At 42.7% G+C, this 27577-nt stretch overlaps 1 protein-coding gene across 1 annotated transcript in view; it reads left to right on the plus strand.

Moving 5' to 3' along the window:
- Positions 1 to 23225, plus strand: part of LOC126234682 (trypsin delta-like) — a 34120-nt gene extending 10895 nt beyond the window's left edge. The window contains exons 4-7 of the mRNA XM_049943424.1: positions 6269 to 6404; positions 10762 to 10878; positions 15060 to 15215; positions 23034 to 23225. Coding sequence (XP_049799381.1) covers positions 6269 to 6404; positions 10762 to 10878; positions 15060 to 15215; positions 23034 to 23180 — 556 coding nt within the window. The 3' untranslated portion in view covers positions 23181 to 23225. The remainder of the gene's footprint in view (positions 1 to 6268; positions 6405 to 10761; positions 10879 to 15059; positions 15216 to 23033) is intronic.
- The last annotated feature ends 4352 nt before the right edge of the window (positions 23226 to 27577 follow it).

Here is a 27577-nt window from a genome sequence, read left to right on the forward strand (position 1 = left end):
CAAACAAATCAGTGACGTCACGGGGATGTACCATCGCGGTGAACCACGGAGGTATAATTGCGGTGAACCTAATATTTTGGACTATATAAGATGGCAAACGTCGGCTTCAAATTTGTGTCGTAATGACAACTCCCTTAGTTTTTTACCTCCATGTATGAAACACAAAGAATAGCTTCCATGTAACAATGACATTGTTATTGTTACGCGCAGTCGTAGGAGTGAAGGCAGAGAGGAGTTGCGCAGCATGTGTGTATCGGTGCGCAGATGTCAAATGGGAATTGTGCTGTAAACGGTATTGTAATATGTGTCAAAGGCGTAAATATAAGTAAGCGAGTATGGTCGCAGGAAGATTTTGGAATTAATGAAAAAATACTGTGTGGCCCAAATTTATTCAAGCTGCTCGCTGATCAGGAAGAGCTTTTTGCCAATAATGAATTTCATAATAAGCCTTATATCGCACTCATCACAAAGTAAGTTCCAGCCAGTATGTTTTTAGCCGTGTTATAGGCATGCCAGCGTGACAGTAACTTGTTTGGAACATTAGAATGTGTTTAGTCACTGCATGAATTTTGGGACTGATAGTTCATTGACCCAAGTCATTAACCACTAGCAGCATCCTGACCTCCTCACCATAACTTCCGATAAATATCATGAGTGAAAGAATAATTAAAAGCGAAATAGATTCAACTAAATTTACAGTCATTCTTCAAACAAGTAATCATTGTAATAAAAAGCAGTTCTAACTATAGCTGATCATATAGTGTTGCACTACTACTGTTGACAATTAGTTCAGACTTAAAGTGATTCAGATGCAATCTTGTTTTTGCGATGAAAGTATGCTCGCTCTCTTGTAGTCACAGAAATTTTCTGATTTTATGTTGTGTTCTCTAAATAATATTAGGTGCATACATCTACGTAACATTAGTATTGACATAGTTGTGGCCATTAATAAAAGTTTTTAGGGCATCATTTGAAAAATAGTCAGTAAAGAGCAGTAAATAAATTTTCCCACATTTATGGAAACATCCAAACAGACAGCATTACCCTGAGTTAAGTAACACAGTACAGTTTTCGTGAAGCGTTGCTACTCATTGCACGTTATCGTGATAGTAATTATAATTAACGTCATTGTACATTGATGTACCAAAACATTATCACCACCTGTTTAATGGCTTGTTTGTCCGTCTTTAGAACGATATAACTGCTCGGGATTAGCCGAGCGGTCTTAGGCGCTGCAGTCATGGACTGTGCGGCTGGTCCCGGCAGAGGTTCGAGTCCTCCCTCGGGCATGGGTGTGTGTGTTTGTCCTTGGGATAATTTAGGTTAAGTAGTGTGTAAGCTTAGGGACTTATGACCTTAGCAGTTAAGTCCCATAAGTCCTGGCAGGGTCGCCATATGAAACGTCCCCTTTTTGAACAATTATCCAAGACTGTCCTTAAACTGACACACAATATTTTTAGCGCAACGCAATCTGACTTTCAAAATTCCCCACAAAAGAATGGCCCTGTCTAATATTAACCTATACGTTTCACAAATCACTTACCTCACAAAAATCTTCGTTACTCGACCTACTGCAATACAGCGAGCGCCATTACTGCCAGCTAAATAAAAGATTCAAACTACGGAAGGCACTAACTACTGATAGGCATAGTTAGGAAATGAAAGATTTTAATAGAGAACAAACACTGTATTTACCTTAATAGTCATAATATATATAGCAGTTCATGACAAATTTCAAAACTCCGCCATCTCTCTCCCCACATCCACCACTGCTGGCGGCTCACCTCCAACTGCGCAACGCTACGCGCTGTTCACAGCCAGCTGCCTAACACTACAATGGCGAGCATTACAACAATGCAAAGCAGCCACAGACTGCACACAGCACAGCCAGTGATTTTCATACAGAGGTGGCGTTACCAATAAAAAAACCTAAACAGCCTACTTACAGATTAAAAAAAAAACCGATATACATCACCGATTCTGCGTATCAGGGATCCTACAGTCTGTTGGTAGGCTTGTGGTGGTACGTCGCATTAGAAGTTTATGCACAGGTGATGTAATTCTCGTAAATAAAGGGCCGCTGATATGCGTACGAGATGATGGTGCCCGATAGCGACCCAGATGGGGTCCATAGGATTTACATTAGGTGAATATGGTCGCCGAGAGATCAACGTGAGTTCATTATAATGCTCCTCAAATCACACGGTTCTGGCTCAGAGACACGGACAATTAGACTACTGAAAGATGACATCGCCATCGGGGAAGACATCAAGCGTGAAGGGATGCAGGTGGTTCGAAACTGTCAGCGTGACTTCGATTACTGCCACAGCTCCCAAGAAATCGCAGGAGAATGTCTCCCGTAACAAAATACTGGTCCCACCAGCCTGCGTTCGTGGCGGGCTCCACATTTCGAGCCGTCGTTCGCCTCGATGACGGGATTTGTGGTGACGGCTATAGACCAAGTGTAGCAAAAATGTGATTCACCCCAACAACCGACACTTTTCATTGATCGACATTCGAAATCAGATGGTCACGTGTCCACTGCAATCGTCGTTGGGTCAACACGTGATCACGTAGGGATGGTCAACTGCGGAGCACCGTGTTGAAGAATGTACGATGGATGGTGTGCTCCGAAACACTTGTCCGTGCACCAGCATTGTGCTCTTTCGGTAGGGATGCCACAGATCACTGTCTACCCTACTGTACAGAGCAGACAATCGTCCGAACACCACATGCTGTGAAGAGTCGTGTATGTCCAATTATTTAGCGCCTAGTCGTAGTTTCACTGTCCTTCTATTTCTTTCCGTAGATGCTCACTACAGGGGCATGTGAACATTCTACCAATTGGCCGTCTTCGAGATACTCGTCCACAGGCTCTGCGTAATAATAATCTGCCCTTTATCAAAGTCGCTTACCTTAGTGGATTTCCCCATTTGCAGCCCATATCTTAGCTAGGGTGATCCCCCGTCCTTGTCTGCTGCGCTTACATACTTTTTTTACCATGTGACGTGCCCGCAACGCCACCAGGTAGAATCCACCGTTGCGGTGGGCAGTCGTCATAATTTTTTGGCTTATCAGTGTATACTATATTAACGTCTTTAGCGTTCACGTTAGACGTGTTTTCTGTTTTTAATCACACGCGAGTGCGCATTGTTCCGTTGCTGCATTGTCATTCTTGCCCAGTATTTGCGCGATTTCAAAGTCACTACAGTCATTTATCAAATTTAGCTTTTGCTCGTTTTGGAACTGGCGTTCGTTTTTATTCTACAATCTAGATTCATTCAAACAATTTTTTTATACAGGATTATGGTGACAACGTAGAATTTTTAACTTACTAATATTCTTTAGATTTCTATCGTTGTTGTGCCAATAAACACTGGTGCGATAACGATCAAGTTTTAACTAACCATATTCTGTCGGTAAGCATTGATTTTCGGATTTGATGCCTTGTTTCCATTAATTACGGAACATTGGGAACACGTGTCACAAAAAACCTTTCGTAAGCTCGACAGTATAGGTATGTTATATGCCATTTTTTTCATAAGGACAAAGTGCGCCGGCCGGAGTGGCCGTGCGGTTCTAGGCGCTGCAGTCTGGAGCCGGGCGACCGCTACGGTCGCAGGTTCGAATCCTGCCTCGGGCATGGATGTGTGTGATGTCCTTAGGTCAGTTAGGTTTAGTTAGTTCTAAGTTCTAGGGGACTGATGACCTCAGAAGTTAAGTCGCATAGTGCTCAGAGCCATTTGAATCATTTTGACAAAGTGCGATTACTATTGGATAATCTCTTAGGGACAGTTAAATGAAAAGGAGAGAAGTCGTAAAAGAGTAAGTAACTGTTAGTTATTTCAAAATTAATCGCCATAACTGTTAATCCATTTATCCCACTACGACGCAAGTCGTTCAATACCTTCATGGAAAAATGTTTGCAGTTGTATACGGCTCGTCCATGTGTTGGAAACGTTTTTTCGACTAGGCTACAGAATATCTGTTGGGAAGCCTTTACATGTCCTTCATTAAGTCCCGATCCTCCTCGTGTGATCTACGTAGCCTCGACGCCACAGAAGATTTACCGGGAAGCCTTCAATCATCCTCCATTAAACCATGATCTCTCCTCGTGTGATTTACGTATTTTTGGAGCCCTGAAGAAAGACATTCGTGGCCGTCGATTTGCTTCGTTGCGTGGAGGTGCACGCCTGGGTACAATCATGGTTCCGTAGGCAACGACAAACATTTATCCATGAAGGCGTTGACCGTCTTGTTTCGCAGTGGGATAAATGTATTAACAGTTATGGTGATTACTGTTGAAATAATTTGACTGCCCCTTACACATAGCAATCAGATGTCTGTAGCAATTTTCTACATGGGAGTAGATACTTTTAACAATCAGGGGACCGAGTGAGGTGGCGCAGTGGTTAGCACGCTGGATTCGCACTCTGGAGGACGACGGTTCAAACTAAGGCTGCTGATAAAATATAGATATATCAAAATCTTTTTAAAAGGTATCGATATATGTGTGAGCGTACTTTCACCATACATATCGATACATCAATATCAATATGGTCATATCAAATGCCGATTCATTTATTTTTTATTGTATTTTTTCACAATTTTTGGGACGTATTTGACGTTGTTCTTTTGATATTGTAGTAGAACATAATTTTACTTTCACTGTGTGAAGGAGTCTCTACTTTTTAAGCGTTCAACACGTCCAGTCTTTCTCTTTGCTTGTGTGAAGCAAGTATATATGGCGCAAAACAGTCCGATTGCGCTGGGGGGTGGCGGTATGAATGGAATAACAAGATGTCTGATGTGAAGAAATAGCAAACATCCAGAATGAGATTTTTCACTCTGCAGCCGAGTATGCACCGATATGAAACTTCCTGGCAGATTAAAACTGTGTGCCTGACCGAGACTCGAGCTCGCGACCTTTGCCTTTCGCCGGCAAGTGCTCTACCATCTGAGCTACCCAGGCACGACTCATGCCCCGTTCTCACAGCTGTACTTACGCCAGTACCTCGTCTCCTACCTTCCAAACTTTACAGAAGCTCTCCTGCGAACCATGTAGGCGTAGCACTCTTGAAAGAAAGGCACTTGCCCGCGAAAGGCAAAGGTGCGGCACACGGTTTTAATCTCCCAGGAAGTTTCAAATAGCATACTATTTGCGTTAAAAAGCAATTTTTAACGCAACTAGCGTGCTATGTCTTCACATCGGCATTCTTCAAAAACAGTTGCGAAAAGACAAGACTGGTCTTTGCGGTGGGCCGAGACGTGTGAGGGGAAATGCTGACGTAATTGTCGCTGTCAACAGAAAGTACAACGTATAGCTTCAACACGCAGCTTTGACACTACAATTGCCAGGTCGCTGCCGTTGGCAGCAATGAAAAAAAAATCATGAAGTGTTCCGGACAAATTCGATATGTGACGAAACGGAACGACCGACCCATCGGACACAGTTTATTGTGCGACTTACATGCAGTTACCATTGTTAGCAAAGTGGTTATCGCCAAGCATGAAGGTGCATCGTTTTCCTTTCAATTCTTGCTCTAATGAGGATAGGCAGCCTCCTAGTTTGTTGGTGTACAGAATATCTAACAACAAATCAATACTTAAATACACACCTTTAAAAGCGGCGATATATTTACAATGTGAAGCCGATATTTTTGTGAGTCGGTACTTTGATATTTTTGCCGCCCATATATCGATATGTCGATACCCTTTTCGATGTCGGATTCCCAATACTTTTTAAAAAAATATCAATAGCCCTAGTTCAAATCGGCATCCGGCTATCCTGATTTAGGTTTTCTGTCATTTCCCTAAATCCCTTCAGACACATGCTGGGATGGTTCCTTTGAAAACGCACGCCGACTTCCTTTCCCATCCTTCTCTAATCCAAAGGACCGATCACCTCGTTGTTTTGTCCTCTTCGCCAAACCAGCCAACCAACCAACCAACCAACAAGCAAGCAATCAGGGATATGGAGCCGGCCGCTGTGACCGAGCGGTTGTAGGTGCTTCAGTCCTGAACCGCGCGACAGCGACGGTCGCAGGTTCAATCCTACCTCTGGCATGGTTGTGTGTGATGTCCTTAGGTTAATTAGGTTTAAGTAGTTCTAAGTTCTAGGGGACTGATGACCTCAGATGTTAAATCCCACGGTGCTCAGAGCCATCTGAACAATTTTTGAGTGATATGGATGGGGATGATTGCTGATGTGTTCTGAATCGGTGGTAGTAGCTGTACGGAATATATCGCTCCATTCTGCTGTCTGCAGTGACATCGTTCTGGAGGTGTTGGCGGGCACCATCACGCTGGATGAGGGAGGCACGCGCCACACCGTGGAGTCCTTCACGATGCACCCGCAATACAACGCGTCTGACTCCTGGGTCAACGACATCGCTCTACTGAGGGTGCGTATCCGGCAGTTAAGGATCTGTTGTTGCGTATGTCGGCTATCACATCCGTAGGTGGAAGGTTGATCATCTCACTGTACAGCTAAAGATAACTGTGTGCCTAAATGTTGCAACATTGATCGCTACTACATTTTTTTAGCAAGAAGAAATTGTAATGCTCGTCATTATTTAATAATTGTGCCAACCTACATTTCTAATTACTAAGTAATCTAGTAGTTGTTACTATTTTTAATGAAACTGTTAATGAAAAGGAATGAAAGGATGGCATTGACGACCGGCATTCCCCTACTGGGAAAGTTCGGCCGCCGAGTTGAAAGTCTTTCCACCCGACGCCACATTGGGCGAACGATGTGATGAATTGACGATGTGGACAACACAACACCCAGTCCTCCTCCGTGTTATGAAAGTTCTTCTCTTAGACACTGTGTTGGTGATAATTCAAACATCTCTCGTGGTACAAAGCGCACTTTAGCAAGTGAATAGCTCATAGTACTGTTTCTGGGATGCCCAATTTCTCTTCCAACCACATTTTCGTTTGATTCTGTGTGTCAGAGTGACCGCACTTCTCTCGTTAGTGGGAAAGGAGCAGATCACTTTTCATTATCCAATAGGGCAGGGCAGGCAGAGGACACTAAGCACCAATGTGGCGAATTTAGCATCCTGGAGTCGTATTTTTCTGAAGCTCCAGGGCGAAGGCGTAAGTGAAGAGGAAAATCTAGCGCAGTTTATCTACCAGGGCGCACCCTGGGAATTGTGAGTATACCCTGTGTCTCGCAATAGTGCCATTTATTTCTATTTATTGCAGTATAAATCGTGATAGAAAACGTAATATTACTTGGGGTGCAGAAGATTTCTCCACTAGTGGGAGATTTTAACCACAGTATTAAATGCTAAAAAAAAATACAGAATAAGAACTGACATAATACGTGACAGGGAGCTAGGGAAAGCGTATAATCTCCCTTATTGACAGAACGAATCTAAGGGTTAGGCACAGGAGTCGCCCATATCACATTTCCCCTAACCGACACCCCAGACCTTCCATGTACAAATGTGGCGAGCACAGTAGTAGACTCGCAAGTGCAGACTTCAAAACTAAAGTATGAGAAACTGCTGCTGTGCATCTTTTTCATGCCGATCGTGCTCCCCGAAACTGCTAGAAGGTCGAGTGACTAGAACCAAGGGTCTTCAACTGCGTATGTAAGTCTGTGTAATCCAGCCAAGGCTGGTTTTCTCTTTTCTTATGAAATTATCTAAAACCGCTGTGAACAACCTAGTAAGAGCAACTCTCTCTTTTTATTTTCTGTAGTGACGCAGGATCTCGTTTCCATAACCTTTAAATCGGTACTTGACAGCACATAGCTCACTGAGATGAGCTCCGCTAGGGTACCATATTTGGAAAGGCAAAGCACATCGCAAAAACACCTTTAAGTTCCCACGTTCGAGTTCTGGTCCGGCATACAGTTTACTGTGGCAGGAAGTTTCAGAACGCAAAATACGCTGCAGAGGTGAAGAATCATATTCACACTTCAAAATAACTTGCCTTTGGAAGAAGATCAATGTACAGAATGAATTTTCACTCTGCACCGGAGTGTGCGCTGACTGGTAGATTAAAACTGTCTGCTGCACCGGTACTCGAACTGGAACCTTTGTATTTTCAACTGACCTATCCTAGCCGTATTCACTATCCGTTCCCACAGCTCTAATTCCTCCAGTAGCTCATCTCCGACCTTCCAAACTTCACACAAGTTTCCCTTCGTACCTTGCTGAATTAGCATTCTTGGAAGAAATGCTGTTGAGGCGAAATGGTTTAGCACAGCCTAGGTAACTGTTCCCAGAAAGAATATCTGAACGTAGCATAGTGAGACTGAATTTAAGCTGTGAAGACGGAACGGGAGGAGTTTGTTAGCGCCCGCATCTCGTGGTCGTGCGGTAGCTTTCTCGCTTCCCACGCCCGGGTTCCCGGGTTCGATTCCCGGTGGGGTCAGGGATTTTCTCTGCCTCGTGATGGCTGGGTGTTCTGTGCTGTCCTTAGGTTAGTTAGGTTTAAGTAGTTCTAAGTTATAGGGGACTGATGACCTCAGATGTTAAGTCCCATAGTGCTCAGAGCCATTTGAACCATTTTGAACCTCAGCCAGTAAGGCACCTGCACGTGAAAGGAAAAGGTCCCAAGTTCGCGTTCCAGTCATCCATATTAGCTTCGGTACAACTTGATGCATGGCACTTCATGCCTCAAACCCTAATACAGTGAATCTTGTAACTTTGCCATCTCTCGGCAGTCTATGATATGCAGGTTATTTCCGTAAGAGCGTGCAAAGATTTATCAGCTCCTCTAAACAATTTCAGATAGGGAACCTGGGGTCGGAGAAGCCAGCTTAAGGAAATAATAGAACTAAAATCACTTTACTGTGTACTTTTTTATTTACATTAGTTACAGTTAACTGCAAATATCATCACTGATACAATGAACGTACCATTTGTACAGTATCTTACAAAATGTGCTGAATCTGACAGCCAATAACCTCAGTGCAAGAATGACATCACGAATAAGATTATGACGCACCCTGCCAAATATCCCTGGTGTGTTTCGAATCACGTCACAGGCAGCTACAATTCTAGCAACTAATTCAGTCTCCATATCAACTTGGATCTCATACACAAGTGACTTTAAATATCCCCATAAGAAATAATCAAGGGGATTCAGGTCAGGTGACCTCGCAGGCCATAGAATAGGACCTCCCAATCCAGCGACCAGGTAATTCAGCATTGAAATGGTTGCCGACATCCACACTGAAGTGAGGTCGTGGACCGTCATGTTCTACCGTATTTACGCTGTCTCATGGCAAAACGTGCTACGAATCAACGATACAACATATCCACACTATGAACAAGTATAGTAAACAAAACCTGCATCATGACTTCCTAGTAATCAAGCTCGTCCTCCTTGTTTCCTTACAGGAAATAAAGAACGTACATGTAAATAAACAGCACAGTATGTGTAAACGCTTACGCATATTAGTTGTAAATAAGCTGGAAGACAGTAATGCTAGACAAAGCGGTCCATAAGTTTACTTCCATATCTCCGTCAGTTGCTTCTCCGACCCCAAGTTCCCAACCTCAAATTTTTCAGTGGAGCATTCTCTATGTCCCGTTACATTTTGGCACGTTCTTACGGAAACACCCTGTATAACCGATAGTAATTGTGCATACACTCCATAGTGGTGCAGGTTCTCCGTAAATAGCGACTGCTAAGTCGGAAAGTGCTCTTCAGAGTACTGTACTGAGCAGGTTGCCGGCCGCGGTGGTCTCGCGGTTCTAGGCGCGCAGTCCGGAACCGTGCGACTGCTACGGTCGCAGGTTCGAATCCTGCCTCGGGCATGGATGTGTGTGATGTCCTTAGGTTAGTTAGGTTTAAGTAGTTCTAAGTTCTAGGGGACTGATGACCACAGCAGTTGAGTCCCATAGTGCTCAGAGCCATTTGAACCATTTTTTGAGCAGGTTGTGGGCACTGAACTGTTTGACTGCTGGTTCATAACTGCCTCAGTGTCTGTGACGCATTGTCGGCAAGGTGTAAGCAATGCAGTCTGCAGGTGACGATGTTCGCTATTGGTTGTTGTCCTCGCCTTCAACAAATATATCGACGGGCTGAAGGAAGGGGCGCAGAAGCAGGAACAATGTCTGTGTTTCTGAACGCCACCTTGAGGCCGCTGCACGGTACTGATGGTTCAAATGGCTCTGAGCACTATTGGACCTAACATTTCAGGTCATCAGTCCCTTAGAACTTAGAACTACTTAAACCTAACTAACCTAAGGACATCACACACATCCATGCCCGAGGCAGGCGCGGTTTTAAACTGTAGCGCCTAGAATAGCTCGGCCACACCGGCCGGCGCTACACAGTACTGGCAGGTGACAGGCTGGAGGCTGTTCCTGTGTAGTGGTGGTCTCTCGCAGTGTTTGTTATGAACCTCTTGCTTGGAACACGACAAATATCTGTTTAAATATAATTAATAAACGAATGTCTGCATATTACATCATCATCTCCCCCATTACTACCGTCCATTAAGTTTAAGATGATGTGATTGCCGCTATGGCCCTCTGCCAGTGCTTGGTAAATCCAGAGTAGAAGGCCGAGAGCAGTGTCGATGTGTGATAAGATTAATACCAGATTCATTTAAGTTGTTCACTGATACTGCACTAATCTTATAGACGTCTAAGGCCTATCAGAGGTAAGTGGGTCGCAAAATGTCGTTTATGGCATTTACTGTTACTTTCGCTTATACTGTATTTTTAATGAAATACCGTATTGATATGTTCTTTGTTCCGATTGTGCCTCAATGTAATACTACGATAACAGGTGTCTACCCCGTTTCTGATGAATGGTGAGACTGTGGCGCCGATCCAGCTGCCTGCACAGGGGGAGGACACTCCTGCCGGATCGCCAGTTACGGTAGTCGGTTGGGGACGCCTCTGGGTGAGTACTGGCTGCCTTACATCTGCAAACTTTACAGAAGGTAGGAGACGAGATACTGGCAGAAGTAAAGCTGTGAGTATCGGGCGTGAGTCGTGCTTCGGTAGCTCAGATGGTAGAGCACTTGCCCGCGAAAGGCAAAGGTCCCGAGTTCGAATCTCGGTCGGGCACACAGTTTTAATCTGCCAGGAAGTCTCATATCAGCGCACACTCCGCTGCAGAGTGAAAAACTCATTCTGGAAACGTCCCCCAGGCTGTGGCTAAGCCATGTCTCCGCAGTATCCTTTCTTTCAGGAGTGCTAGTTCTGCAAGGTTCGCAGGAGAGCTTCTGTAAAGTTTGGAAGGTAGGAGACGAGATACTGGCAGAAGTAAAGCTGTGAGTACAGGGCGTGAGTCGTGCTTCGGTAGCTCAGATGGTAGAGCACCTGCCCGCGAAAGGCAAAGGTCCCGAGTTCGAATCTCGGTCGGGCACACAGTTTTAATCTGCCAGGAAGTTTCATATCAGCGCACACTCCGCTGCAGAGTGAAAATCTCATTCTGGAAACTTCTAGAAATGTAAGATGATTTCCCAGTGCTGCAGCACACTAAATGTAATACCTCTGGCTTATCTTCTCCTATCTCTACAGTTCCTACATACTTTTCCTTCACATTTACCGCCATTGATTCCCCTTTATACCATAGGTTTTACTTTTTCTGTTGTAACTGAGACCTGTCACCGTAAATTAGGTTTATTACGTTCTTGCATATAAAAACTAATATCATCTGTGAAGCACAATGAAAATGGGGCTCACGTAGTATTTAAGATTAAAATGGAAATATTTGGGATAGAGCCCACGAATTAATCGATTCAGACAATGCTGAAAAATTAGGAGGTTCGCCTAGTATGCGACAAAATCAAACGCTATTTAATCATAACGTTGCGTGTCTCTTAGGGGTGTAAGAAAATTCTGGTCTACGTACTGGGGGAGCATACAAGCCTGGAAAATATATGACGCAGCTTAAGATAGGCAACCCAACTTACATCATCCACACCCAGGGCAGACGATGCTAGTTGGATTCCCTGTTTTAAGGTGCGTCATATATTTCCAGGCATGTTTGCACTCCCTCTGCGTACATCGAAAAATGATGAGCAACTGCGCACAAGATGAGAAGGTAAAAGAAGGATCTGACACCACATATAACAGATCAAACCACTTTGTTATAAAAAGTTCTGAGCTCGAATTCTAGTCCAGCACACAAGATTCAAAACAATTCACACAGTGCTGCGAGTGAATGATTCATTCTGGAGCTTTGTAGTAACTTGACATTTAGGAAACAGTTAGCAACCTCATTTTTTTAAAAATAATAATAGCTGAAAAAGCAAACATGTGGCAAAGATTTATCATTTTTCATCCTTTAATCTGGAAGTTCAGTCTCTGCCGCTGTAATGAAAACAAAACAAATGAATATCTAAATTACTTCAACGGCAACGGCACTGTTTCCATGCTGTCCGGACAGCATGACGTCACAGCCATCACCTGTTCGCTATTCGTCCGTTTCCTCCAATGGGGTGGATTAATATAAAGACCAATAGAAAACAGCTATTTCAGCCAATGACAGATAATAAAGGAAACACCAATAAAGCATACCTTTCACCCCTCCTCCTCCTCCTTTTACAGCCAATCAAGTAACGACACGGTTTTCTCGTGCAGCTATTTAAGGAACCAAGTGTGTTCATTTAGCAGTTAACGTAAGGCCCTGATGAAGGCTAGCCGCAACGCTGGCCGAAACGTTGGCGCATTTTAAATTATGACGATGCGGTCTGATACCCTGAAGAATTTTATTGAAGAAGACAACGGCCACGGAAGCCTACGCTTATACACAACCACATGTAAGACACGAGTTCAACACTTCAAAGCAATAGCGATTTCTGGACGACAACCGAGATAAAGTTAAACATGACTCACGTTGTGAACGATTAACGAAATCATTCTGTGTGAATCCAACCTACACGTTACCATCTTACCGTACAGCATCATGGCCACCTGTGGCATTGGACACGCAGTAGGGCTGCTCTTCACGCAACGGAAAACAAGAGTTTAATGATTATAAAGAATCCGCCTCGATTGCAGTCATTAAATTATTCACGACTGATGACGCGCTGCAATGTTCAAAGTTCTCAAAAACAAGAGTTCTCTGTTCAAACATACGTCCCAGCATTCTCTGCAGGTGGGCAGTGATCTCACTGTTTCGCTCACCTAGAAGATTTCCAAGATGCCCCTTAAATAAATTCCAAAGATAACTAAGTTGTTTGTTGTCGATACTAGGTACATAAAAGCATATCTACAATAGCCCTGCCATAAATACTACGCAAAAATGATTGATTTATACAATAATAAAATTAAACATTCAATACTGCTATGTAAGAGTCAACTTTCAAAGTGTAAATATAGGCATAACAACATAATTTTCTCAAATTACACTTTGTGATCAAAAACATACATGTTTGGTATTGGGTGCATTTTGCTGCCACCTACTGCCAGGTACTCCATATCAACGACCCCAGTAGTCACTAGACATCGTGAGAGAGCAGAATGGGGCGCTCCGCGGAACTCACAGACTTCGAATGTGGTCAGGTGATTGGATGTCACTTGTGTCATATGTCTGTACGCGAGATTTCCACACTCTTAAACATCCCTAGGTTCACTGTTTCCGATGTTATAGTGAAGGGGAAACGTGAAGAGACACGTACAGCACGAAAGTGTACAGGGCGACCTCATCTGGTGACTGACAGAGACCGCCGACAGTTGAAGAGGATCTTAATGTATAATAGGCAGACATCTATCCAGACCATCACACAGAAATTTCTAACCGCATCGGGATACACTGCAAGTACTATGATAGTTAGGCGGGAGGTGAGAAAACTTGGATTTCTTGGTCGAGCGTCTGCACATAAGCCACGCATCACGCCGGTAAATGCCAAACGATGCCTCGCTTGGTGTAAGGAGCGAAAACATTGGACGCTTGAAAAGTAGAAAAACGTTGTGTGGAGTGACGAATCAGCGTACACAATGTGGCGATCCGATAGCAGGGTGTGGGTGTGGCGAATGCGTGGTGAACGTCATCTGCCAGCGTGTGCAGTGCCAACAGTTAAATTCGGAGGCGGTGATATTATGGTGTGGTCGTGTTTTTCATGGAAGGGGCTTGCACCCCTTGTTGTTCTACGTGGCACTGTCACAGCACAGGTCTACATTGGTGTTGTAAGCACCTTCTTGCTTCCCACTGTTGAAGAGCAATCCGGGGATGGCGATTGTATCTTTCAACATGATCGAGCACCTGTTCATAATGCACGGCCTGTGGCGGGGTGGTTACACGACAATAACATCCCTGTAATGGACTGACCTGTACAGAGTCCTGACCTGAATCCTACAGAACACCTTTGAGATGTTTTGGAACGCCTACTTATTGCCAGGCCTCACCGACCGACATCGATACCCTTCCTCAGTGTAGTACTCCGTGAAGAATGGGTTGCCATTTCCCAAGAAACCTTCCAGCACCTGACTGAAAGTGTGCCTGCGGGAGTCGAAGCTGTCTTCAAGGATAAGGGTGGGCCAACACCATATTGAATTCCAACATTATCGTTGGAGGGAGCCGGGAATTTCTAAGTCATTTTCAGCAAGGTGTCCGGATACTTTTGATCATATAGTGTATTGAACATTTACATTAATAAGCATATAATGAAATATTACTAATTCACAAATATTCAAGTGCAATATTATGCTTTTCAAAAGACTGGAAAATGTCTGACATAAACTGAATTTTGGTACAAGTTGATTTTGTATGTGAAATTTTGTATGATAATATCTACAAAGAATTTCTACCAAAAGAATATTTACAGTTCTTCTTAATTAAGTAATGACTTACATCAACAACACTTCCACAAGATCTCATTTCGGAGTTGTTTTTTTAAATCTAGTTCGTTTCTTATGTTATGGTAAGTACTATTAAATAGAACTAATATTACTATGTCGTCTTTCCAGAATTTTGGAAACAATAATTTTTTAAGAATATAGTTCTACGTACATATCGTATTCTATAATATGTGTTCCTTGCTCTTTTATATTACAGCAGCCTCTTTTAAGTAATCAGATCACTTGCAGCTAATTTGCGCTGCTACTCTAACGGAAGACTGTCTTTGTGTACAGTACGAGGGATTTCTACCAAACAACCTGCAGAAGGTGGACATCGAGGTCTGGAGCCAGGACCTGTGCGCGTCGCTCTTCTGGGACGGCTTTGAGTCCCCGATCTACCCCTCCCACATCTGTGCCGCTGGTGTAGATGAGCGGGGCTCTTCCTGCAATGTGAGTGCATCGGCTATTTCGCTAGAGGAGATCGTACCAAAATTAAGTTGCCCTGCAACTGAATATTATTTTACGCCAGACGCATGTCGCTTTTATTTATAAAGCACCTTCTGTGTTGCCACTCTGGAAATATGGTATACATAACCTCTCTATTTTGGTATTTCTAGATTAAAAATAGTATTTGTTTAATGGCCCGGAGAACGGGAGTTCCAGGGTACAAAGAAACACAGCATAGGAGAGGAAATACGTACTAACCTGACTGTAGCAGATGTTTGAAGTGACCACCATTGATCCCTTGGCACTTTTGGCCCTGGTCAGCATGTTGGCGAAGGCGGATCGAAGCTGGACTGCTGAATTTTTGCAGTCTCATCCGAAATTTTCTGCTGCAGTTCTTGAAGACTATGAGGGTTGTTGCCATATACCTTAGACTTGAGGGTTCCCCACACAAAGTGATCGCACACTGAGAGATCAGGTGACCTAGGTGGTCAAATAGGACTGCGACCAGACTGACCTTTGCTAACATCTCTATCAGGAGTGAAGACTGTGTAAATGTGCTCCAAGGTCCGACCGGCTGTATGAGCATTTACTACATCCTGTTGGAAGTAACTGTAGATATTTTCCACTTCCGTTATGTGCATACATTAAAGTCCAATCGTATGCACTCGTCCAAGCCACTTTTATTTGTCCTATCCTGTATAATTTACTTAGGAATTGTGCCTCTTGTTTATATGTGCTAGTTCACTGTTTTCTTCTTTCGTATTTACTGGAAAGCTAGTTTCGCATTCTTTTTTCATCTTCAGAAGATATAAGAAAGAGTGTTACGTCTTGCGCTGGCGAAGGCGCAAAGGAACATCGCTCGTTTTATTTGACTATCCAAGAACACAAGACTCCTTCGTGCAGTTTCAGTTACATACAAATGAAAGTTAGACTGGCACTTTCAGTCCTGTCAACGAACGCAAATAATGATTAGTAACCAAAATGATTAAGTCCAGATTCATTTGGAATATTCTGGTGTTAATTACACAATGAGTCTTGGTCTCGGTAAAAGGAGACAATATGCATTTAGTCGGAGTAAGGCCAAAGTTCGAAGAAGTAAAGTCACTGGCCTAAGCTCAGTAGGAGTTAGATGGTAAACACTGCACAATGACTGTGAAACGATTGTTCCTTACGAGAGCTCTGACTGATGGACTGTGGTTGAGACAGTGCCTGTTCCAGAGAACTCAAAACAAGGACTGGCTCCATAGCCGCGACGGAATTGTCAATCTGTGGTTGAGTGCCGGCCTAAATGCTATCTTGTGGTTCGGATACAGTATGAGCTGTTGGCGAGCACCCATCATGCCTTAGGGAAACAGCGCCCACGATCGTTGCGGCACGGTCGTGGAAGCGTGCTCTGCCAGCAGCGGACTTAGCGCCTCTCGTGGCGGCTGCCAGAGACTCCGTGGACAACGAACATGCGTGTTGTTCTCCAGAAAATGTACTACGTGATCACGACATTACTGCACTCCGCCTCCAGTGGCTGTTATCGGAATCAAGCAGTGACGTTAGTACACTGGTGACAAACGAAACGCATCACACTGTGAATGATTTCACTGTGAATGATTTCACTGTGAAGTGGTTCAGCGTGTCCTCGTGAAACATCACAATAATAACTCACTCCCACGCTGAATATCATTGTGGCCGAGTAATAAAATATTAACATGCGGGACGAGCGTGGATCGTAGTTTGGCTTGCAAGCGCATGTGTCTGATGCGGCGGACGGTGCCTTGAAAACCGGCTACCCGCGAGACGGGAGTGTTTTGCAGGTTGCTGTCTTGTAGGTGGCCACTGCAAAGACGCAAAAATATTTTAAGTAAATTGTACGCTGCTCTCATAAGGAAATATTATTTTTAATCTAAAAAATAACAAAACGTACAAATATACCGTGTCCACGGTACTATATTTCCACAATGACCACGGAAGATATTTCACAAATAAAAGCGATATGAAATTACAATGAAATGAATACCCCTAGCTGTATACAGGTGTTGATATGCGTCAACGGGGACAGTAGAAAATGTGTGCCCCGACCGGGACTCGAACCTGGGGTCTCTTGCTTACATGGCAGACGCTCTATCCGTCTGAGCCACTGAGGACACAGAGGATAGTGCGACTGCAGGGACTTATCTCTGGCACGCCTCCCGTGAGACCCACATTCCCAACTTATTGTCCCGCACTATATTCATAGTGCCCCTGCCCATTATACTCATTACTCGCGGCTATTTGCCGATTCCCGTAAGAGTTCGGGCACTCTTTGTGCATCCGCACAGAAGAAGATGGTCAAATGGCCGGTGAGCATAGGTCATTAATAGTCTGAAATGCTTGTAAGGGTGTTTCAGGGCAGATTGTGCTAAAAAACAGGTCGATACGTTGCACCTTTTCCGAGTTAATTAGCATTGAAGTTAACCGATCAGGCGGTTGTGCGTGCAAATTCAAGCGGGCAGCCAGATACAATCAGCAACAGTTGTTCTCATAGAGTAGATGACCGTGCGCGAGACTGCTCAGCCTTTGGCTCGGGACCGATCCTTTCTACCGTCCCATGTCCAATTTTTGAATCGCTCTCTTGTTGGGTTTTGGGAAACCAAACGTAGATCACGTTTAGCCACACCTTCTCTGGCGGACCGATTGAATTTACTCGCGCAGCGGCCTGATTGGCTAACTTCAATACAAATCAACTAGGAAACGGCGCAGGGTATCGAATTTTTTTCTTAACGATAATTTCTCAGCGCAACTTACCCTGCAACACCCTTTCTGACCATCCTGTACAACAGTTGCTGAGGGAGATGGCCATGCAGGAAAACATGTCACAGTCGTAGAAATTTTGCACTGTTGTTTTTGGAGTCTTTCTGGACTCTCTGTATGAAGGAACGCGTCTCTGAGCCATCAGGTGTACACATATACCTTTATTGTCTACCGGTTTAGGTTCAATAACAATCTTCACAGGAGGAAAAATGTTACAACGATGCGTCAGGAATGCATTGCCTTAAAATCAACTCCAATCATATGTTCATGCAACTGCTCCATAAACTCAGATGAACTAAAAATACAATTCTGTATTTGTATCAGACAAAATAATTTCAGTTCATCTGAGTTTACTCATCGTTGTACAGCAATTCCTCCTGTGAAGATTGTTATTTAACCGAAACCCGTAGAGAATGAAGGTGTATTTGAGCAGCTGATGGCTCAGAGATGCATTTCCTTCAAATACGTGACAGCTGTAAGCACTTACATTATGAAATTTCTCTCTACTTGAATACAGGACAAGAAGCATGATGAGACAACCAAGGCGTAAGTAAGCTTAATGGACAAATAATAAGTCACGTTAATCCTAACAACATAAAACGACACAACAGGACTTCAAAACAATGTCGATTCGCTGTGACATGGATATTAGAGTATTTCAGATGTAAGGTAAGTGTACCAAATAAGGCCCACCTAAGGTTTATGAATTTCGCATTCAGTATGTGTAAGTAGTAATATTTCGAGATCGTACGTGCAACATCCAACAACTATATTCAGTTCAAAAATAAATGGACATGAAAGTTTATTTGATTAATATCATCACTTTAAAGAAAAAGTTTAACTCTTGCAAGTGGTCCTCGTTAGGAGACCTTGTTCCTGATATGGCCCATAGCACATCTTGTCCATATTAACATTCTGGGGCATGTAAATGGCAGGAAAACTGTTTGAATACACTGCAAGAGTTGGAATGTAATTTTATTTTAGAAATAAGTGGAATGAGATGATACATAGACTTTTATAATTGCTTGTTTTTACAAACGCTTCATACACAACTGTTGGTACTTACTGCATATTAACTCTTCAGATTATTAAATTTAATCAGCAATCAAAATTGTTCAGACAGCAGTAAGTTTTCTTATCGTAATAGGTACAATAATTCTAATCATTACGTTTTCAATGAACACATGAATAATGATTCGTGAAACTGGTTTGGCTCATTTAAATCATTTTTTACACGTGGGGCACAGGAAATTTCACACTTTGTCTTTAGGTGTCAACCCGACACAATCTTCGTGCACATATTTCACACATTTTTTGCAAAATCCCATGTCAAATATCCTGTCTTCACAGCACACGTGACAAAACCAGCCAACCTCTTGCAACACTTTCTTAGAGGCAGAGCAACTGCTTGCTTCAGCGGAGTCTTTATTTTTGCATTTTTTTTCTCCTGAACATTCTTTACTGACAGTGAAATTTTTTGCGACGTGTATCTTCCCAAGACCCAGTGCTTTCGTTGATACCATTTTTCTTTTGATTCTGCGTGAACAGTGCCTTACAGACGACTTGCGCCTTGTAATTTAATGCCTTCTTCCTTAGTGATTGTTTTTTTTTCAGCTTTGAGGTTTGCAAAATTTCCTTGAAAGAACAATCGAGATCTTCAGCTGCATCACTATCTTCAAGAGTGAAGTGTCTTGAAATATCCTTTACTGAACATGCCCCGCTTTCTGATGAACTGGAATCAATGGACTGGCGCCTTCTTTTTCGGGTAGCCTTTGGGACTGATTGAGTCTCTGACGTTTCCCTGTTTCAGGGGCAATTCTCATGTCCTCTTCTGGGTCAGGGCGCTCTGATAAACGAGAGGGAGCAAATGCAGTGTCTGGAATAGCTTCTGGGTCTAAATGATAAACCCCTATTGCACGGAACTGTTACTGGGGATGCTGCTTTTGGCCACACCTTGCTGATGATTTTCCAGACACACGCCTATTAATTGCCCTGTTGTCATTCCTGTCATGTGTAGACCCGTACAGCTGAACTTGAATACTGATTTATCCATGGGTTGCATCTCATGTGTTGCTGGGCAAGCGGTTAAGTCTGACATTGTGCTCTTCAGCAAATTCGACAATTTCAGGGTCCAGATGTGACGATGCTCCATCAAACATTAAAATAACATCTTTTGCAGGCTTATATTTGGCAAAATGATGAATCGATTTGATGAATGTCGCAGTATTCATTGAGCCCTCACCTGTCAATTCTACTGCTGTCACATTCTGGCTTTCATCGCTTTCCTTTGAAAAGTATCATAGGAGGAATAACCTGTCCAATTGCATTCCCACATGAGACAATGGCGACATTTTCCCCATGTTCTGGGGCAACAAAGTGCAAGCGTTTCTCACCGTTCTTCGCTAAAACTTCAGGAGACTTGTGGAGTGAGAGGCGACACCCCTTTTTGTCCATATTGTAGATAAGGTGGTGTTTGACAAATAACTGCAATTTGGACAAGACAGATTTCAGTTTCTGAAAATGATCATTTACACTAATCTTGTTTAGCTTTGCAGCTCTTCCTTGATTCAAATGTTGTGCCTTCCTTCTCACAATGTCTGGGTGTCTTTATAGGAAGAGCTTGAGCCACTTTCGTCCATCCACTCTCTTCGTCTTATTAAAAGGATTCTGCACACTATTCTCTTCACAACATACATATACACATTTTCGGAGCACTTTTTCCGTAATTGGTTACCCAACTTCAGTGAGTCTAAAAATTCTTTGCAAAGTTCTCTTTCCTGATCTTCGACCAAACAAGGTTTTCGTCCCAACTTTTGTTTGTCAGTCCACAACTTATGTATTTGCGTTACGTACGTTGAGGAATCCTGTATGTTTTCGAAGTGGCTCTGATAGGCACCCTTTCAGCAACAGCTTCCATAGCTCCTTTTAAATTATCGGCATCCCAAGTTGCTCTTTTTTTCTGTGGCTCCATGTAAAAACAAACATTTTCAATAAGCTTGACGTTCCTGCATTAGAGCTGTAAAACTGTATTATATATTTTTTAAAGTACTGTACTTCAATTATAGCCACTAAAAATTATTGATCTAAATGCAGAACGCCCTGTCACAACCATTACCAAGAAGTAATTTAAAATGTTTTCTTTTGCCATTTCTTGCAACGACCAACTAATAGCTCGGTGAAAATAATTTAGATTTAATTTAGAGATAGTAAATATGTGTTACATGAGGTTTCCCAGGATACGCTAAAATTAAATATGCATTGTCGTTATGCACAGTTCTATACAACAGGGTGCCTAATAAGGCCCGACCGGGCCTTGTTTGGAGCGCCACACATGGGCCTTATTGGGAACAACCAGTTTAAAACGCATGTGCTTTTATTGTTTAAAAAGAATCTTATTATTAGGAAGATAATGCTACTATCTTAATACAGTACAATTTTATGTTCATAAATACATATTTACTAGTAAAAATGCTTCAAAACCGATACGACTGCATTACATGAAACGTACCATGAAAATAAGAAGCAGCCCTGCTTCGTTGAACGCCATAGCACAGCTGAAAGTAAAATGGCCGACACGAGAGCGGTTGTTGCTTTGACCGCTAGATGTCACAAGCTATCACTATCGAAGACATTTAGCGCTGTTTTCAAACTTTATTTGCTAGAAAATGAGAATGGGCCTTATTAGGACCTGGGAATTAGCTGGTACATGTACCTTAGGAATCGCTAATGTCCTAGAATTTTTACCACAGTTCGTCGAATTGACCACGGCCGTAGACGTTTAGAGCGTTGTTCCAGGCGCCTCTAAAGTTTTTACCGGATAGCGAGTGCGAATTAGCAACCCCAAAGACTCCTAGGGGTTGAGTAGGTGTTGGTTGGTTGATTTTGGTGAGAAGTAGAACCGTTAGCCTCCTGCTAGACAGTGAGGTTCTAAGCAATGCAATATCGGTTACATGACATGAGTTTACCGCTATCCCTACAACCACCAAAGTACTGTGAGAGTGATTTAGCTCATGAAGGCTGGGTTTGAGTCTCTGGTTTCCCAAGCAAATTGATCCATCCACTCTCAGTAAGATTTGCATGATGGAAGAAGGATTAAAACGATATGACTGGGAAATTAAAAAAAAAGTATTATCCCTCTCATCCTTCCTCCAAACACTCGTCGTAGTAGTACAAGAGTGAGATTCAAAGTTACTCTTCTATATACAGGATGTTTCAAAAAGGACTTTACAACTTTAAAAATTTATATAAATTATTGAAAGAAGGTATAGAGCTGGGTTTTGTGTTATTTTGTAGGGTAACACATCAAGTTTTTTTACCTTAAACCAAAGATGTTGTATGTGGCTTCTGTTGGTTACTCTGCACACATCCCATCAAAAGTCAATTTCTTCCCAAGCTCACTGTAGCATTGCAGGTGTAAATTGCTCAATGGTGGCGTAAATCTTGCTCTAAGTTCAGGTAGAGAAGCCAGCACAGAACGTACAAACACGATGTATCCTGATGACAAAACATTGTCTCACTCGCTCAGATGTTCTTGGCCAACCTGATGATTTCCCATCTCTTACTGAGCACCCTGTTTCCACAAAACATTTATGCCAGTCATAAATTTTAGGCCTACTAGGAGGACCTCTAGCACGGTTGGCAAGGATATTACGCTGAACTGTTGTCTCCGACTTTGATTCTTCAAACCAATACACACAGATAGCACACTCGTGTCCAATGGAGGCAGCCATCTTAACGCAACTGCCGCTAGCGCTCCTTATGATGCGATTCGGCACTAGCGAACAACGCGAGACAAAACTTGATGTATTTCCCTACAAACTGACAAGACAGTGACCTCTGTAGGTACTACGAATTAATTTATATGAATTTTCAAAGTTGTATAGTCCTTTTTGAAACACCCCGTATAATCCGGTTGGAGATGCTAGACGACAGACAGTATGAAACGGAATTGGCAGTAACGTTTCAGGCGGACTTCTGAAACGGGAACAGTTCTTTCTGTTTACCTTTCCGTAACTGAATACTATGGAATGTTATTTCCAGGGCGACTCTGGAGGCCCCCTGCTGCACGAGAGCGTCGTCGTGGGGCTGGTGTCGTGGTCCTACCGCTGCGCCACCCCTCCCTACCCCACAGTCTACACCAGGGTCTCCAGCTACGTCGACTGGATCAGCCAGCAGATCGGCGTCTGACGGGCGGCTCCAGGCTTTCACTGAATCACATGATGCACTAATGTTGTCACATTATCAGCAGGAAACTGTTACACGCAGTTACTGACTATGGATTCTCATAAGTGACTCAATAAAAAATACCGTAAAACTCAGAAGAAACTGCCTTCATAAAAAAATATCCTCCATAGAACGTTTCCTATATTTTTAAATGCATCTGCTCAGTACACAAATAACAAACACAAAAAAATCCCCAGTAATATTATCTCCATGGAAGAAAACTAAAAGCCGGCCGCGGTGGTCTCGCGGTTCTAGGCGCGCAGTCCGGAACCGTGCGACTGCTACGGTCGCAGGTTCGAATCCTGCCTCGGGCATGGATGTGTGTGATGTCCTTAGGTTAGTTAGGTTTAAGTAGTTCTAAGTTCTAGGGGACTTATGACCACAGCAGTTGAGTCCCATAGTGCTCAGAGCCATTAGCCAAGAAAACTAAAATGCAGAGTGAGTGTGATGTATTTCCGTAATTGCAAACACTCATTTCAGATACAACTAAGAGGTATTTTGCAAATGGTAGATTAATTCATAATTCTTTTTTATGGATTTCCTTCCACACGTGCTCCGCTTGTTACCCATAGCTGATCTAGGCTATACTCAGTTTCTCTCCATGAAGTTTGCCAACATCTCTTCCAACAGCGGCTCCAAAGCGTCTCTCCACTGAGGTGATACAAGTCATGCGATACCTTCCAATATCCTGTCGGACCTCCTTTTGCCCTGCATAGTGCTGCATCGCGACTTGGCACGGGCTCAGCAAGTCACTGGGTGTCCCCTTCCAAAATATTGAGCGATTCTGCCTCCAAACAGACCATAATTACGAAAGTGTTGCAGGTTGAGGATGTTTTGAACAAACTAACCTTTCGGTTATGTCCCATAAATGTTCGGTGGGATTCATTTCGGGCGATCTGGATGCCCGAATCATTTGCCCGAACTGTCCATAACTTCTTCAAGCCAATTGCGAAGAATGGTAGCCTGGTGGCATAGCAAGTTGTCATCCACAAAAAGACCATCGTTAAATGGCTGCAAGAGGACTTCAAATAGCCGAAAATAACCATTTGCTGCCAGTGATTGATTCAGATGCACCAGAGGATCCAGTCCATTCCGTGTAAATAGATCTCACACGATTACGGAAGCACAACCAGCTTGCGCAGTGCCTTGTTGACAATTTCGGTCCATGGCTTCGTGGGGTCTGCACCACATTCGAACCCAAACGTCAGCTCTTATTAGCTGAAATACGGATTCATCTGACCAGTCCACGGTTTTAGAATCGTCTAGGGTCCAACCGGTTTGGTCACGAGCCCAGAAGAGGCACGGATGGTGATGTCGTGCTGATAGCAAAGGAACTCGCATTGGTCGTCTGCTGCCATAGTCTATTAACGCCAAATTTCGCCGCACTGTCCTAACAGATACATTCGTCCTAGGTCCTACACTGACTTATGAGGTGCTGCTTATCTGTTACCACTGACTAAGCAAACGCTGCTGTTATCGGTCGTTAAGTGAAGGCCATCGCCCACAGTGTTATCCCTGACACTGTGAATAGTGGAATACTGAATTCCCCAACGACTTCCGACATGAAATGTCCCATACGTCTAGCGGAAACTACCATTCCGCATTCAAAGTCTGTTAATTCCTGTCGTCCGGCCATAATCACGTCGGAAACCTTTCCATGTGAATCGTATGAGTACAAATGACAGCTCCATCAATGAGCTGTCCTTTTATACCTTTTGTACGCTAAGCTACTGCCATCTCTGTATGTGCATATGGATATGCCATGACTTCTGTCATCTCATGGCAAATTGTTTCATAAGGGCTTGTATATCAGGATCTGGTGAACTGAACACTACATCCTTAATGTAACCCCGAAAAACAGTGGGTTTAAATAAAATATGTTTGGCATATACCTGTCTTGCCGTTTTTCTCAGAAGATTTAGATTTAAATAAGTGATTTATTCTGCAGATAAGATAATGCTTCAGGTGCAGCTTTATATTGGACATAAAGCGATTCTTCCCCAAATTTCGTAGCTGTAAAAACGTGACCACTATTTATAAACTAGGAACTTCGGCTAATTGCAGTGAAACTTTTCTGGGTGAGATAATTTCACAAACTTTCGTAATTAGCTATGTGCTTTAGCTGAATGAAAATTTAGTCTCTCAGCGAGTCTCCTTGTTTACTGAAAATATTATGATACTTTACCACTAGCTTGAAGTTTCAAATGCTTCTTCAACAGATCCGTTACGTTTCTACTGTTTAACATATAAGAATCTGGATTACATAGCCCTTTTTTCCAAACCAAGAAATCATGTCTCTCACTGCATTGTTATGCTTATGTGTCGCAGACTGAGTTGTTTTATATGCTGCTTCAGTAGCTTATTCTCTGCTCGTACTCCGTCATATTGTGCTTTCAGTTTTTTTTAACTTATAGACGTAACTCTGATCAACATAAACAGATGTTCTAGACACCAAAAGATAGAAAGTTCAACATAAGAGTATAACAATAATTTCACTGCACAGAAAATGGACATTATCACGATCTTTCGGTGTATCGAGACTTAACCAAAACCAGGAACTGATGAGCCTAATTTTAACTCGTCGGTATTAACCACTCAATAAAAATATTAACTCATTATTTGAGTTATTTGTGATATCGTGTTTCAGATATGAACAAGGATTAAAAACTTCAAAAGGGCGGTAGAAACAGAGAATGATGAACACATTATAAGGTGACGGCGACGACAAAAGGAGGAAAGGGAGTCATTATTTACAATTTCTCGTATGAACAGCAGACCACCGTAGAAAGAGACGTCGCTCCATATCAGATTATCATTCTCATTCTCCACAGAATGACCACAGCACGTGCCAAGACGATACAAAATAATACTTTAATATCAATGTGCACTAGTTTTAAATGTTTTTTTGTACCGCCACTATAGCCGGATGATGAGGTCTGACCTCGCAACATGCTGCTAATTACATAATTTATATAGTCAACAAATTTTGTGACTGGTAGCGGGATTTCATTTCTAGTACAGTGTCTGACCATTTTGTTCTGATATGCCATAAAAACACCTGGTGTTTTTACTTTTTAGTTTTCCAATAATTTTAGAAACCCCCAATTCATTCTTTGAAAGTAAGTGAATGAAATGTGATGTGTGGTATGTGAATAATAATCTGTAAAATCATCGCACCTGTCACTTTGAAAATGCTAATCTTCAAAACTAATAGACGAATTTTCAAGAGGTTTTCACAGGTAACTTGAGCGTAGCTTGGGGTAACATATAGGCTTTTTTCATCAAAATAGGATCACATAACAAAAAGATATCGTAATTTATCATTTAATCTAAAGCCTTTGTGTGTCTGTGTTTCAACGCGCTACTCTCCAAAACTAATAAACAAATATTCATGGGACAGATAAATTGGACGTAGCTTCGGACAACATATAGGCTTTATGAAATCAAAAACGGGTCACAAAAAAAAGATATCGTGCTTTAAAGTTTTATTTAAAACTGTCTTGCCTGTCTGAGCATACTAGTCTTCAATACTATTGGACGGATATAGATAAGATTTCCACAGTAACTTGAGCATAGCAGGGGCAACGTATAGGCTTTATTCCTTGATAATCAGATCGTAGGAAAAACATCTTTTTCTTCTTTATTGTATTTCAATGCCCCATACCGCGTGGGCTGGCAGCAGCATAAGCGCCGCTCTTCTGCCGAGAGACAGACAGTAAGTACAGAACATGGAGACATTCAAAACAACATAAGGGAGGAAATACGGCGAAACAGACATATAAAAGGGGAAACATAATGGAAGACAGCGTAAAAAAATGGGGTGACTGCAAGAATGGTGATAAAAATCTAAAAACTGTACACAAAAAACCATACACTGTGCCGATTAAAAGAAGGACGGTTGGAGCATAAAAGTAGAGATTTGGCGGCGTAGCACTGAACAAGCACTGGCGCTATGTACAAGTCCAGCATGCGATTAAAACCACAGCTCTTGATGTCACGGGCGTACAGCACCAAACACAACACTGGTGAAGCATGATGACGATGAAAAGTTCTCAAGAAACGGAAATTAATGCATAACAGGTGTGAAACAAAGCGTGGGACTATAGATAGAGAGATGATGAATGGAAAATGTTTGGTTGTCAAGAAAAGAATGCGTAGTGCCTTCGGTGACTACCGTCTCAGAATATTGTAAAATGGAATTTCACAAAACCCTAAGAAATTCTGGTCGTATGTAATGGCAGTTAGTGGCACCAAAGCTAGTGTCCAATCCCTAGCGAATCAGACAGGAAATGAAATTGAGAGTAGCATAGCAAAGCTGATATGCTTAATTCAGTTTTCAAATGTTGCTTTACAGAAGAAAA

Source organism: Schistocerca nitens, chromosome 1, assembly GCF_023898315.1.
Source record: "Schistocerca nitens isolate TAMUIC-IGC-003100 chromosome 1, iqSchNite1.1, whole genome shotgun sequence".
NCBI lineage: Eukaryota > Metazoa > Arthropoda > Insecta > Orthoptera > Acrididae > Schistocerca > Schistocerca nitens.